General features: G+C 41.6%; 1 protein-coding gene across 1 annotated transcript in view; it reads left to right on the top strand.

Annotated features, from left to right (window-relative positions):
* The window catches only part of TTC17 (tetratricopeptide repeat domain 17), a 61,261-nt gene extending 52,637 nt beyond the window's left edge, over nucleotides 1-8,624 (top strand). The window contains exons 22-25 of the mRNA XM_062621903.1: nucleotides 1,147-1,230; nucleotides 2,864-2,983; nucleotides 5,142-5,285; nucleotides 7,537-8,624. Coding sequence (XP_062477887.1) covers nucleotides 1,147-1,230; nucleotides 2,864-2,983; nucleotides 5,142-5,285; nucleotides 7,537-7,668 — 480 coding nt within the window. The 3' untranslated portion in view covers nucleotides 7,669-8,624. The remainder of the gene's footprint in view (nucleotides 1-1,146; nucleotides 1,231-2,863; nucleotides 2,984-5,141; nucleotides 5,286-7,536) is intronic.
* The last annotated feature ends 4,231 nt before the right edge of the window (nucleotides 8,625-12,855 follow it).

Below are 12,855 nucleotides of genomic sequence, written 5' to 3'. Positions count from 1 at the left end.
GAGTTGAAGGCTGTCACACAAAAATGACCATAGCATGGCGGATTCAAGGTGCATTTAGATCAGTGCCCTGCCTGCAGAAGTGACCTTCAGTGAGTGAATGCCTGGATAAAACTAAGAACAATGCAGGCTAAAAGCTATATTTTACCAGAGTGTTTTCCCAGCCCTCTATGATTTGGCCTCAGGGAAATCCTAAACCACTGTTTGTGTATTTGTATTTATGTCTTGATGGGTGAATTACTGAAAGAAAAGTCCAACTGAGCATACATAAAACTTCTCAGTATTCTTAGTATTCAGTGCCATGGAGTTATAACACAATGTGATAATACGGATAGTATTAACTCAAGATACACAGTGATGTTGTGGGTGTTGGTTGATGAGAAAATGAACATGAGCCGGCTTCAGTGTGCACTTGCAGCCCAGAAAGCCAACCGTATCCTGGGCTGCATCAAAAGGAGCGTGACCAGCAGGTCAAAGGAGGTGATCCTGCCCCTCTACTCTGCTCTTGTGAGACCTCATCTGGAGCATTGTGTGCAGTTCTGGTGTCCTCAACATAAAAAGGACATGGAACTGTTGGAACAGGTCCAGAGGAGGCCACGAGGATGATCAGGGGACTGGAGCACCTCCTGTATGAAGACAGGCTGAGAAAGTTGGGGCTGTTCAGCCTGGAGAAGAGAAGGCTGCGTGGAGACCTCATAGCAGCCTTCCAGTATCTGAAGGGGGCCTATAGGGATGCTGGGGAGGGACTCTTCATTAGGGACTGTAGTGATAGGACAAGGGGTAACGGGTTCAAACTGAAACAGGGGAAGTTTAGATTGGATATAAGGAAGAAGTTCTTTCCTGTAAGGTTGGTGAGGCACTGGAATGAGTTGCCCAGGGAAGTTGTGAATGCTCCATCCCTGGCAGTGTTCAAGGCCAGGCTGGACAGAGCCTTGGGTGACATAGTTTAGTGTGAGGTGTCTCTGCCCACGGCAGGGGGGTTGGAACTGGATGATCTTAAGGTCCTTTCCAACCCTAACTATTCTATGTTTCTATGTTTAGGTTGGAACAGGTTAAGGCATTTGTGAAAGGCTGGGGAAATAAGCAACCGACAAGTGAGGGATGACTCTTACCACATTCCAGCTATAGCCTGTTCTTTGTCTTCCACAGGTGCTACAAAATCTTGGCAAAGACCAGTACTCCCCCCAGTCATTAGAACAAGTTGGTACTCGAATAGCAAAAGCTTTGGATAAGGTATGCGTACATGAGAAAAATAAGGAGTCTGGGCTCACTGCTCATGACTGACACAGTGGTCGATCCAGTCCTGAACCGTTTGTCTGAAATCCCAGTCAAGGAGTGTATTAGTACTTGGACTAGGGATTTGTGTCTGTTCAGCGTCTGTAATGCCCTCACAGGTATTTTGTTAAGCTCTATCCTGTGCTTAAACTGTCAAGCATCTTGCATAGCTCTCTAGTAAACTTAAGCTTGTCAGATTTCCCAGTGTTTCCAGCCCTGTAGTGAGCAGTATTGCTGGTTGTTGGATATATATCTGAATCTGTTTCAGTGGTTCTCAGCCCTCCTCTTTCTTTCTTTCTGTGCTGCATTGACTTGGAGCTTGTGGAAAGTTTCCTATCCAGTCATGATCCTGGCATGCAGTGGTCAGACAGCTTATACTTCTTACTTCCTTTTACCTTACGCAGTGTTGGGCTGAAGTGTCAGATGTGTTCAGGTAGAGGTACGGCACCATATGCAAGGCTGCACTAGCTGTTCTCCCCAGAGAAAGCCCAGCTTCCAAGCTAGGTTAAGGCTGTGAAGGACCTCAGCTGAGGGCCTTGGGAGGAGATGGTTAGGGACATCATTTTCTCAGGATCTACAAGGTGGATAAGAATATAGGGATTATTGTTATATGTTTACGGTTAGTGGGGAGGAGATCCCAAGCTGCTGTAGAAGAGAGAGCTCAGCCAAAACAGTTTGGTGCCCTTAGCCTGTTCTACCAAAAGCCATCCTAGGAGCTTATTGTGCTTTGAAACTAAAGCATGTATTTGTCATTCCCAGAAAGTAAAGATATTATGCTCATGTTACAGGACTTAGTTTCTTTATATACTTCAGACGTATACTAACTCTTTCTCTTACATGCTACAGATTCCCCTGCAGGCAGCAAGCTTTATCCATATAAGCTGAAAATCGAGTGCTGAGAGCAGAAAAGGCATTCTCAGTAAAGCTAGCTGTGTTGGAAATGCAGTACAGTTCTTGTGTCTACCAGTCTCATTCAGTATTCACAAGAGCTAATCAAACAAATCAAGATGGCTACTTATCTAATTGCATATGTGAGCATAAACATTCATTTACTGTGTCTGAGTCCATAGAATTCAAGCACATAGTATTTTGCTTTCTAACACGTGACATGGGAGTCAGCCAGCTTTAGGCACCAAACTTAATCAGCTAATCTTGTCAGGCTTCTGCTCTGAGCTGCATCCCAGAGCATCCTTCCTTTTCCCAGAGAAAAAGGGCAAAAGAGAGCCCAATCAGCTAAGTTAGCTGAGTTTGTTGCTTTATGTTGGGTGATACGTATACACATCTAGATGCTCAGCTAGAAGCTGTTGTGACTGCTGAAACTTTTGTTGCTGTTTCAAGCTATTTAGCTGCTATTCCTTTCTTAAGAAAGTGATGCTGCACTTGGAATCCGTTTCATTTGGCAATCTCATTTACCTGACTATTGCATATATGTTGTTAGATAAGAAACTTTTTGCTGCTTTGAAATAGTTTAATGCTATTTTTAAGTGTAACACCCTCTACCTCAATATATAAATAAATTGGACGAGTCAAAGACAGGAAGACTTTACTAAAGGTGTTTACATGACTGGTTTTTGTGTTCTTCTTTTGTCAGAATCAGACTTCATGGGTCCTGTCTAGCATGGCAGCTCTTTACTGGAGAGTGAAAGGCCAAGGAAAGAAGGCAATCGATTGCTTACGGCAAGCACTGCACTATGCACCCCATCACATGAAGGTGTGTATGCATGTGCCCACTACTCAGATGAAACAGTGTTTTGCTTGTCACTATAAAGCTTTCACAGACTACCATTAAGACCAATATCGTGTGTATCAGTGTCTATAATGTGTTAGGTATGAGCTAGTTGTGGTGAAACCTCACAACTTTCACCACATGTTTAGTGTGAACGGTCTCTCCTTAAAAAAGAGTGAGGGAAAGGGCAACTGCAAAAGGGGTTCTGAGGAAGTTTCTGCACGTCAGTGGGTTTGACACCTCTGGGCAATGCAGGCTCAACCTTCCTCCTGTTATGTAGGACTTGGAGTCTTCATCAGCCTTTGACTGGACAAGTCTTCTGAGATGCGGGGTAAATATTTTCTGGTTATGTGTTTAAAGAGGGGAGGAGGTGAGATCTAACTTAAATGCTTAAATCTGAAGTGTTTGGGCTGTGAATCTCAGCTGGGCACTAGCGCCTTTGTGTGGCAGTTGTGCTTTACTCCAAGAAAGGCAGGACTTCGGACGTAATCTTCTGTTAATGTTTCAGTTGACCTAAGTGCTTTGTACCCTTCACCTTGCCACATACAATGCTGAGCGTTACGACATCTATTCTTATACACCAGGCCCCCTCTTTCAAACTGCTAAATGCAATATAGGCTCCTCACTCAATGTCACAGATTTCACTCTGGGACCTGAACAGCAAAGCGGGGCAGGATGGTGAAACGTGTACTCCTTTTTTTTGAACCTTGGTCTTAAATCCTTCTCTGAAAATCAGGAGACAAAGGAATTTACACTCAGCATATCGTTAGGAGGATTTAGCCATTAGCAGTAGAAATGCCTCAGCTAAGAAATGCACATTCCCACTGCTTGTCCTGTGTATCTATGTCTCTCTCCTGTAATCCTGTTTCTTGGCACTTGTCCTTTTAACACGAAGTTGGAACCAAGATCTAACACAACAAGTTCTTGCTTGTTTTCCTGTCTATGTAACCGGGAATGGTTCCTCAGAAATGGAGCCCTTGGCTGTGTGACTTGTGAGGGTCAGAGTATGGATTGTAAACTACAGGATGGCAAGATCGTGGTTTAGTAATGTTGTTTTCTAGAAATGTGATGTAATGTTCCCTGGGGTTGGCTGACTCCGAATTTGTGCCTTTGTTTTGCCCTCCATACTGAAGCTGCCTCCAGAGAAAACCTTGGATCTTGTTTGTAAAGATCCAGCCGCAGCTTGAACTCAGTGAGAGTTAGCACTGAATTAACAGCTATTTACTCTTTTGTTTCATCCTCCTCTTCCATTTTCTGCACTCTGGCTACTCTCTCGTGCCTTTTCTCATGTAAATAAAAGGTAATTAATTTTCCTGTGGGCTTCTTTTGGGATTTTGACTTCCATAAGATCTGCTTTGCAAATGTGAATGACTTACCCAGCAAAGGTACTCCTTGCCTTGTGGAGGTTGAGGAGGCAGGGATCAAATACATCCAGAATTGTTTATTGTCCTGCTGAGGGCACCTAAGACTTGCTCTTTCGCAGTATTCTGTCCTTTGAAGCCCAGCTCTCAGAGAGTCTGTTATGGCTGCCAGGGCTTAACAGTTTTGTCAGACAAGGTCCCAGTCTGGAAATCCAGGAAATAAAAACCATACCATCAGTGACTAACTGGGAAAATTTATTTCTAGCTCTTATCCAGCATCTATAGGAATTCTGTTGCAGGATAAAAACTGCTGCATCAGCTCCAAACCCTTTTTTCGCTTCCCTGCCTGTCCCTTTTTGTTCATATTCCTTCCCTTTTTATGCAAGAGCTGAAGAAATGTGGTCAAAGAAAAGAGCTTCTCTTGTCTCTTGAGGACGCATCTCATCTTTGGGGAGAAAACTAGTGCAAGGTCATCTGAAAAGTAATGTACATCCTAGGACACTTCTGTGAGTTAATTTTGTGAGTTATCTGTGCCACAGCAGTGTTTGTTACTATTGCGAGCAGATGTGTGTAGGTGAAGTTTTCTTCTTCATAACCCAGGTCCAAATGCCCTTTTGTAGTAAAATAAATCTGGCTCATCACTTTCAAAGGCACCAGATAGTGAAGTGGGAAGTAACCAAGTAAGAGTGGCCGAGTGGTGGAGTCTTCCATTGGTCTTGTTGATCCTGAGACAGTTCCAATGCAAAGAACCTCACTGTTTATCACTTGCTCTTCTCTTCCAGGATGTACCACTAATAAGCCTAGCAAACATCTTCCACAATGCAAAACTCTGGAACGATGCCATCATTGTGGCTACCATGGCAGTGGAAATAGCACCACACTTTGTGGTTAATCATTTCACGCTGGCAAATGTCTATGTAGCAATGGTGAGTGTGCTGTCACCCACTTACATCTGTCTTTGGTACAGTATCTAGACATGAAATATACAAATCTTACTCTCATAAATCAGTTTGAAGGAGCAACATTCAAGAAGATGGGGTAAGATCAACAAGAAAGAGTATTTTTGAATGCAAGAACTCTTATTACTCATTTTACTCTTGTTATTCCTTTAATACTTGAAGACAAACAAGTCTATAAGCTGGCTTCAGAATGCTGTCTGCAAAGCTTTAGGACAGTAGTAAACAATAGGTAATTTGGGTTGGCTACCTCTACAAACACAGAGTGTTTTTATAATACTGGACATTAATGATAAATTGGATCTCTATCCTGAAGAGCTTTGCTTAGCACAATAAGATCCCAGTTCATTGTGGTGGTGAACAAGCACAAGGCAAGTTTAGTTTCAACATCTGGATTATCAACACCCAAAATGATTTATAGATTGAACTCAAATTTCTTCATGCTCTCTATATATTCTAATCTGCGATTTAGCTTTCAGTGTTTACTGTGAACACAAAACGTTCCTTTTATTTTATTACTGCTGGGTTTGTTCTTGTGTGTTTCATCCCTATCATTAACGGGGCCGGTACATGTGAAGGGTAAAAGAGGCACAGTTAGACTGAGACATAGTTGATCTCTATGTCTGTGTCAAAAGTGTTTTCAATTACACATTCCTAAGTATCACTGCCAGTTTTCATCACTTGTCACACATTTGTCTTTAGTGTTTTGCTCCTGTGGTTGAGAGGATCACACAGATAACAGGGCGAGCTGGGGAGGTGATCATATATTATGGCTATCAAGGTTGAGAAGAGTTGAAATGCACAGTGGAAGCAAACTGAAGCAAGGCATGACTTGTTTCTATTAAGGTGTTCTGACAATTGCTTGGAAGAAATTAAGTCTAAGTTTGATGCTTGTCTTGCCAGTATCTTTTTCAAGTTAGCACAGTGCCTAAGGATAACTTCATTTTCCCTGGATCTAAAAGTTTTCTCAATGAAGCTCTATATTCGTTATAAGAAATGACTGTAGCAATGAGGCAAAATTCATCTTCTGGATTAAATTATACTAACATAAAGACAAGTTAGTTTATTTACATCATTTTTAACTTGCTGTATTTGAGAGGTGACTGACCAACAGATTGTAGATGTCATGTTAATTGATAGTATGGCATTGTAGAGCCCAGCATTCATTTATCTGCAAAGCTTCTGAGTAAGTTGTCTTACAGAGGGGAAACAGTTGGCCACGTTAAGGACTGAGAACTTGGGATAGATGCTGTTGAAACTGTTGGACTCTAAAGGAACATCTTAATAGTATCAGATCACAGCAAATGTAAATTATAACATCTAAAAATGGAAGGGTCTGATTCTTGTTTTCATTGCTGTGTCAATGCTCCCACAAACTAATATAGGATTTTCTGTGTAATTCCATATTGAAACTGTATTAAAAATACGCTGTATTAAAATACACTTTTTACAACTCACAGTGATTTAGTCAGTGTTTATAATGTGGCCAGAAATTAGTATTATCTCTATTGTACAAATAGATTTACTGAGACAAGGAACTTAAGAGAACAAAACCAGTGTTGAAAGTAACTTAAAACCCCAGAATGTCGTGGATCTTTTCCTCTCTCCTTCTTCCAATACACTGTTGGATGTTGGTGTGCTTTCCTAGTTAATAGGAAAGCGGGGTGCTGTAGGTAATTAGATTTCAGCTATAGAAAAATAGATGTTATTTCAGCATGATGCTCCTTACTGCCATTCTGGAGCCCAGCTTATCAATTGAAATTGTCTAGCTATTATATGCTTTTTAAGATTTTGGTGGGTTTTGTTTTGGTTTTACTTCATCTTGAGTAATCCTTAAAAAGTGATTTCAGGTTGTTTCTAGCAATGTTGGCTTTTCAGCCTAGTTGATGGTTTTGCATTGTCCAAGGTGTTAAAACCTTGATCGATGTAAATTCTGACCGAAACCTGTTTTAAAAGCTACTTTTAACAGCAAGAATGCTAAGTTCTACTATCAAAAGGAAAAGGTGAACAATAATTGCTCACCCTTCCATAGATTATAAAGAATTGGGTATTTAATCCAAGAAAATATCAGTTATCTGGGGGAGAGGGAAGGACCACTCTTCCCTCAGGTTCAGTTACTTTTGTGCATACAATACACAGCTACGCAAGACAGGAAAGGCGAAGAAAGCGTGTTTGGTGTTTTTAGAATTGACTCTTTGCAATCTTCTCTCTTTCTTTACAGGAAGAGTTTGAAAAGGCAATGAAATGGTACGAGTCAACACTAAAACTTCAGCCGGAGTTTGCCCCAGCAAAGAATCGAATCCACACCATTCAGTGTCATTTACTCCTGAAGAAAGAGCGGCGGTCTCCTTAGAGATCAGCGTCTTTCTCTTTCTTTTTTACACCAATGTCATTACTCTCTATTCTGCTTTTAAGTGTGCTGAGAGGAATCGATGAATCAAAATTTTTAACAAGACTTACAAAAAGAGGTGGGATTTGGATCAAGGGGTGTTTTTTTTGTTGTTGTTTTTCTCAAATATAAGAACATCTTTGGAAAATATATTTCACAGACCATAATTTGAAAACATCCGTGTAAATAATTAAACCAAGAAACTTCCATGAGTCCATGACCACCTGTTCCAGGACCCTGGCACTGTTAGTTTTTCCTTAATGCTCAGATTGGCATCAGCATCCAAAATAACTTGCTTCATGTCTTAAAGTCAATGGAAATACAAAGCACACACCCATACCAAATAGTAAGAAGAGATAATCAGCAGTTCATCCATGTGAAATCCATGCTTTGTCCGGTCTTGTTCACTCCATACCACATCACCTGCTTTTTTGGAAGGAGAGGGACAAGATTTTAAATACTTGTAAAAAAATACCCGTTAGGAACATCAAGTATTTTTGGTATTGTTTCTTTCTGTTGGTGGATGAGGAGGAGGGAACAGCAGGACACTGAAATCCAAGTGGTTTTGCATCTTCCTTGCAGAAAAGAGAATTGGTAAAAACCCCAATAAGATGTTTTATGTTTGTCTGTATATTCATAGCCCTCTGCCTCCCCGAGTGGCTGATTCACTAATTCTTTGTCGACTATATTTCTAGCTGTTTCGGTATAAGGTGCAAGTTTATGCTCACTCTGAGCTATACTTTGAGCTTCCGAGGAGGAAAAGGAGGGAGGTGGTGTCCAGGTATCATCAGCAACTAAGTCAGGTGGAGGATTTCCAAATCAGTTGTGTGTGTGGTTGGTGGAAGACATGATTCTCCAGGCATCCGTGAGGAATCAACAAGGGCACATATTTGAAATAAAATAAATTGTTTACGAACAAATCCCAGCTTCTCTTCCAGTGTGTTCCATGCGCCGGTTCCAGGAGTCTAGGCTTGGGGATCCTCAGGAGCAGACAGAGCTGGGGAGGTAGGAAAGCCTTCAGCATTCCTGATTAGACAGTGATTTTCTGCCTGTCGTGGACAATTCTCTGCACCTCTCTGCCTGACTCCTTTTCCATGGCAGAAGGAAATAGGGAAAGTTAACTCAATCAGCTGCTGTCGTGTAACCTGCCCTCCAGCTTCTTGTGTTAAACACACTGCCTAGTGATTCCTTTTAAGGAACCAACAATGTTCATGACCTTCCAATCTTTTCCCTCTTTCAGGGATGCAAATGAAGACCAAGTGTGGCAGCAGTGGAAACCATGACATCAACATAGTTTGTTTTAATACTGTAACTTTTTACTTTGGGAAAGGATCCTGAATGTTTTTCTATGTAATTGAACATGAGCAGTTGGAATGCAAATTTTACCTCTGTTTTATTGCAAGTAATTTTTGTTCATCTAAAAAAGCCTGACAGAGGTATGAGCAAGTGCTACCGTTGGGTAGGTTTTTATTAAAAATGGGGGAATGTGATAAATTTTTGTCAACGGAGCCAACAGTGTGTCAAATTTTATTCCCTTCCCAAGGCTACTTGGAGGCTGGATGCTGTGGACTGGAGGCAGGCGTAGCTGTATCTGTGTAAACTCCAAGAGGAAGATCCCTTTCTGGAAGGTCTGATACACCGTCACGAGGATTGTGGACTGGGATAGTGAATTGCAGAGATTTCTTACATTAGAGGTGTGGGAGGGGAAACTGGTAAGGTGGGTACAAGGAAATAGAAGTTCTATTTGAGCTAGAAAACAAGAGCAAAGCCTTTTCCTCAAACTAAAGCAATGTGCAGAGTAGCTGCTTTTGTTCAGTTTTGTTGACTGAGCTGCTTTCCTTTCATAGGGGTTGATAAATACTTGGGAGTCACTTAAATATATTGGGCAAATCTTCCATTTCATTGCTAGTTTCAAAATGTAGTATGCAAAGACTCCTCTTGATACAAAGGATCCACCTTACTGTTTAGTTTCCTGATGTGTCATATGGTCTGATCAAGTGATTGCCACATGCTGAACTCTTTTACTGCATCTGTCTTGCTGATGATGGGTAATGTTGGGATTAAGTGAAGGGTAAGGCTGGTCCTTAAGAACCTAAAGCAGCAATATGCAGAGCACAGATGGTCACCCTTGGCTTTGACTAAAGGTGGAATTAAAATAGACCATTTTTGGACCACCAGGGGTTATGCTCATAGAACTAATGAGCACTTAAAATTAGCCATTAATACTCATGTCAGCTTACATCTTGCTTACTGCAGTATTTATGTATTTTTTATTAGGCAGTGCAGCAAGGTGCACCATACAAACACCATACCAAAGGCAGGAAAACTACATTTGTGTGCATGACCATGCTATAGGTTGGTATTGCCACCAAGAGCAGGCCATTGCACCTTTTGCTCTTGTTTGCTTCTCCAGAGAACTTGCACCTTACAAATGGTTCTTGAAAACTGCAGTAAATCTGATTTCATGTGATTTTTTCCCCTGAATCTTAGTGTAGTACTTTAAGGGAATGTGTACTGTCTTACTCTCATAAAATTTGTATGTACAGCTCTTCCTTTGCTACTTGGTTGCTGTATGCTGTAGCTGCCATACAACTAATGGTAAAATAGCTTCCTGCAGCTGTATTTTCAGAAGTTTGAGGTAATTCCTCTTTATTTATGCACTGCATAGGCAGTACATAAAACTGAAGCAAAGAAGCAAAAAGACCTACTTGAAAGCATAAACTTGACCTAACGCTTGCAGTAGGGTATGTGTCTAAATCACCCACTGATGAATCTAACGGGGAACACTGGCCCCTGCCCTTGGAGAAGGTGAATGGAAGACTCCCCTTTCTCATCTCCGTGTCTTCAACTCTTCTGTGTAAATGCAAAGAGTGGTGGGTTCGAGTGGTTTGGCTGTGCTCTAATGTCAGTCACAGAAAAACTCACGCTGATCTGATGAACAAGTTGGGCAGCACGTTGAAAGGGAGGAAAGTGAATTTTATGGAGCAATGGTGCAATTCCCTGCGGGATGAGCTAGCTATTTAAGGATGACATTCATCTCCTTCCATTTAAGATACTTTAAAATAAGCTAAGGTAGTTGTCTAGGCTCTATCTTCAGTAAATGGAAAGGATTATTACCTTGAGAGGGTGATCCACCCTCCCTATTGTAGAGCGTGACAAACTGCCTGTTCGAACTGCCTGTTCCTTTCCATTGACTGTTAAGGTACCTTTGACCAGCTGAACTTCAATATGATTTTTAATAATGAGACTTAGTAACTCATTTCATATTGACTGGCTCTGCTAAATATATCACCAAAGTAGTCTAATTTAGGGATGACATATAATCATAGAATAGTTTGGGTTGGAAGGGACCTTAAAGATCATTTAGTTCCAACCTGAGATTATCTAGTTCCAACCTGACAACCATAGGTAAATGGCAAAATCCTCTCTTCTCAAAAAAAAAGCTTTTTTCCTCAGAAATCAAATATAAATGGGGTATAAAAGTCTCAATGCAGATAGCATCATGCTCCTGATATGCAGGGGCTTTTGAGGGCAAAAGCTAGGTGAAGAAAATCAGTCGACTTCTGTCTGTGGAATGGTGGTTTAGATTTGACATTGATGGGATAGTTGTACTGGTCAGGGCTGCACTCATGCCATACAAAAAAGAAACCCCAATATACCACACTGGCACCTGATGTGACCCTAGCATCACATTCAAACCACGGATTTTGCAATGCACTGGAGGCTGGGACCTTGATTTCCATTGCTTGTGGACACCTTGCATCACCTGTGATGGCCAGTTTTCATAACAGAGTATATTAACCAGAAGAGTTTTCTGATGGAGCTTTCAAACTCTTTTCCCTAGTCTCTAACCCTCCCTCCTTTCCTCTTACAAGAAAAGGATTTAAACCAAACAAAACCCCCATAACCTCTCTTTATGTATTAGCTCTATTGCAGTATTGTGATGCTTTTGCTCCCTGTGATTGACTAGCAGTGTAGAACCTCCTGGGCTTAGACCTGCTTCATGAATAGTAACGTTCCTCCCGTTATTGCTGTCCTCCTGTATGACTTCAGGCAAGGCATTTCCCCTCCTCACCGTACCTCTCTTCCTCCCACACGTTGTCTGATGTCTTCCTAGAACATATGGGGGATTTTGGAGCTGGAATCATCGCTGTTTATGTCTTTGTAGGAGAAACAGTTGTAGTGCCAGAGAACACAAATAGTAGCAACGCAAATTAAAAACAACTGTGTGGAGACCCATGAAGCAGGGAACCTGAATAGTCTCTGTATCAGCACTGAAAGAGTGGAAATGCTTTAGGAGAACTTCCCTTGGCATTCAGAAAAGGCAGGCTCCTTCACCAGTGCTACTGGATGGGTGGTCTTCCCATCTCCAGCATCTCTTAGAGGTATCCTGGAGCGCTGTAGATTGCCTTGATGTCTTAGAGGACCAGCTGGCCACATTTGAGTCAATGAGACCCTCTTGAAAGAGAGTCCCCATAGAGTAAGCTCTGTCACTTGTGGGATTGCTTATTGATTCTTTTTCCCCCTCTTGGTTGGCTGAACATACTCAAGTGTGCCAGTATTGATTCAAGCAAAGCAAATGGGTCTATGAGCACTGGAGCTTATGGAGCTTTCCTATCAGTCTGTGGTGGTCTTGCAGTGTCTGATGGCTGGTCACCTGTGAGAGCCAACAGAAGGTTGTCCTGCAAGTGACTACCAGGACAGGACAAGCAGCTTAAAGGCAATTTGGTTTTACTATTATTTTAAGGGAATTTATATATTCTGTACATAAAATGTTAAGGAAGTCTGACTTTAAGGGTGAAGGTGCTCATACTTGAAGCTTTTCTCATTTCTTAGTATTGAAAAGCTCAGGATTGGCTAGGAACAGTGTTTTGTTAAGGCTGACTGCTTAAAAAAGCAGCTCCTTGAACTTTAACACTTGGTTGGTTTCTCTGAACCTTTTAAACCCGATGATCTGCTGCTGAATTCCAGAGCAAAACCAACAGTAACCAAGTTCAGCAGTCCTAGAGGAGGTGCAATCACAGTGCCACAGAAGGAACAGTTTCCAATACAGGTGAGTGTGAGTTGGCTTAGCGGTATTTATAATCCAGGGGGATGGTCTGAAGGCAGGTGTTTGGGTTTGTTTTCTCTTTAATCCACTTCCAGGCTGCT

This window comes from Pezoporus occidentalis, unplaced genomic scaffold (genome assembly GCF_034315485.1).
Source record: "Pezoporus occidentalis ecotype Australia unplaced genomic scaffold, CSIRO_AGI_Poc_V1 ctg236, whole genome shotgun sequence".
NCBI classification, from domain to species: Eukaryota; Metazoa; Chordata; class Aves; order Psittaciformes; family Psittacidae; genus Pezoporus; species Pezoporus occidentalis.
The sequence above is the reverse complement of the archived record's forward strand: the minus strand, read 5'-3'. Positions and strand labels throughout refer to the sequence as shown.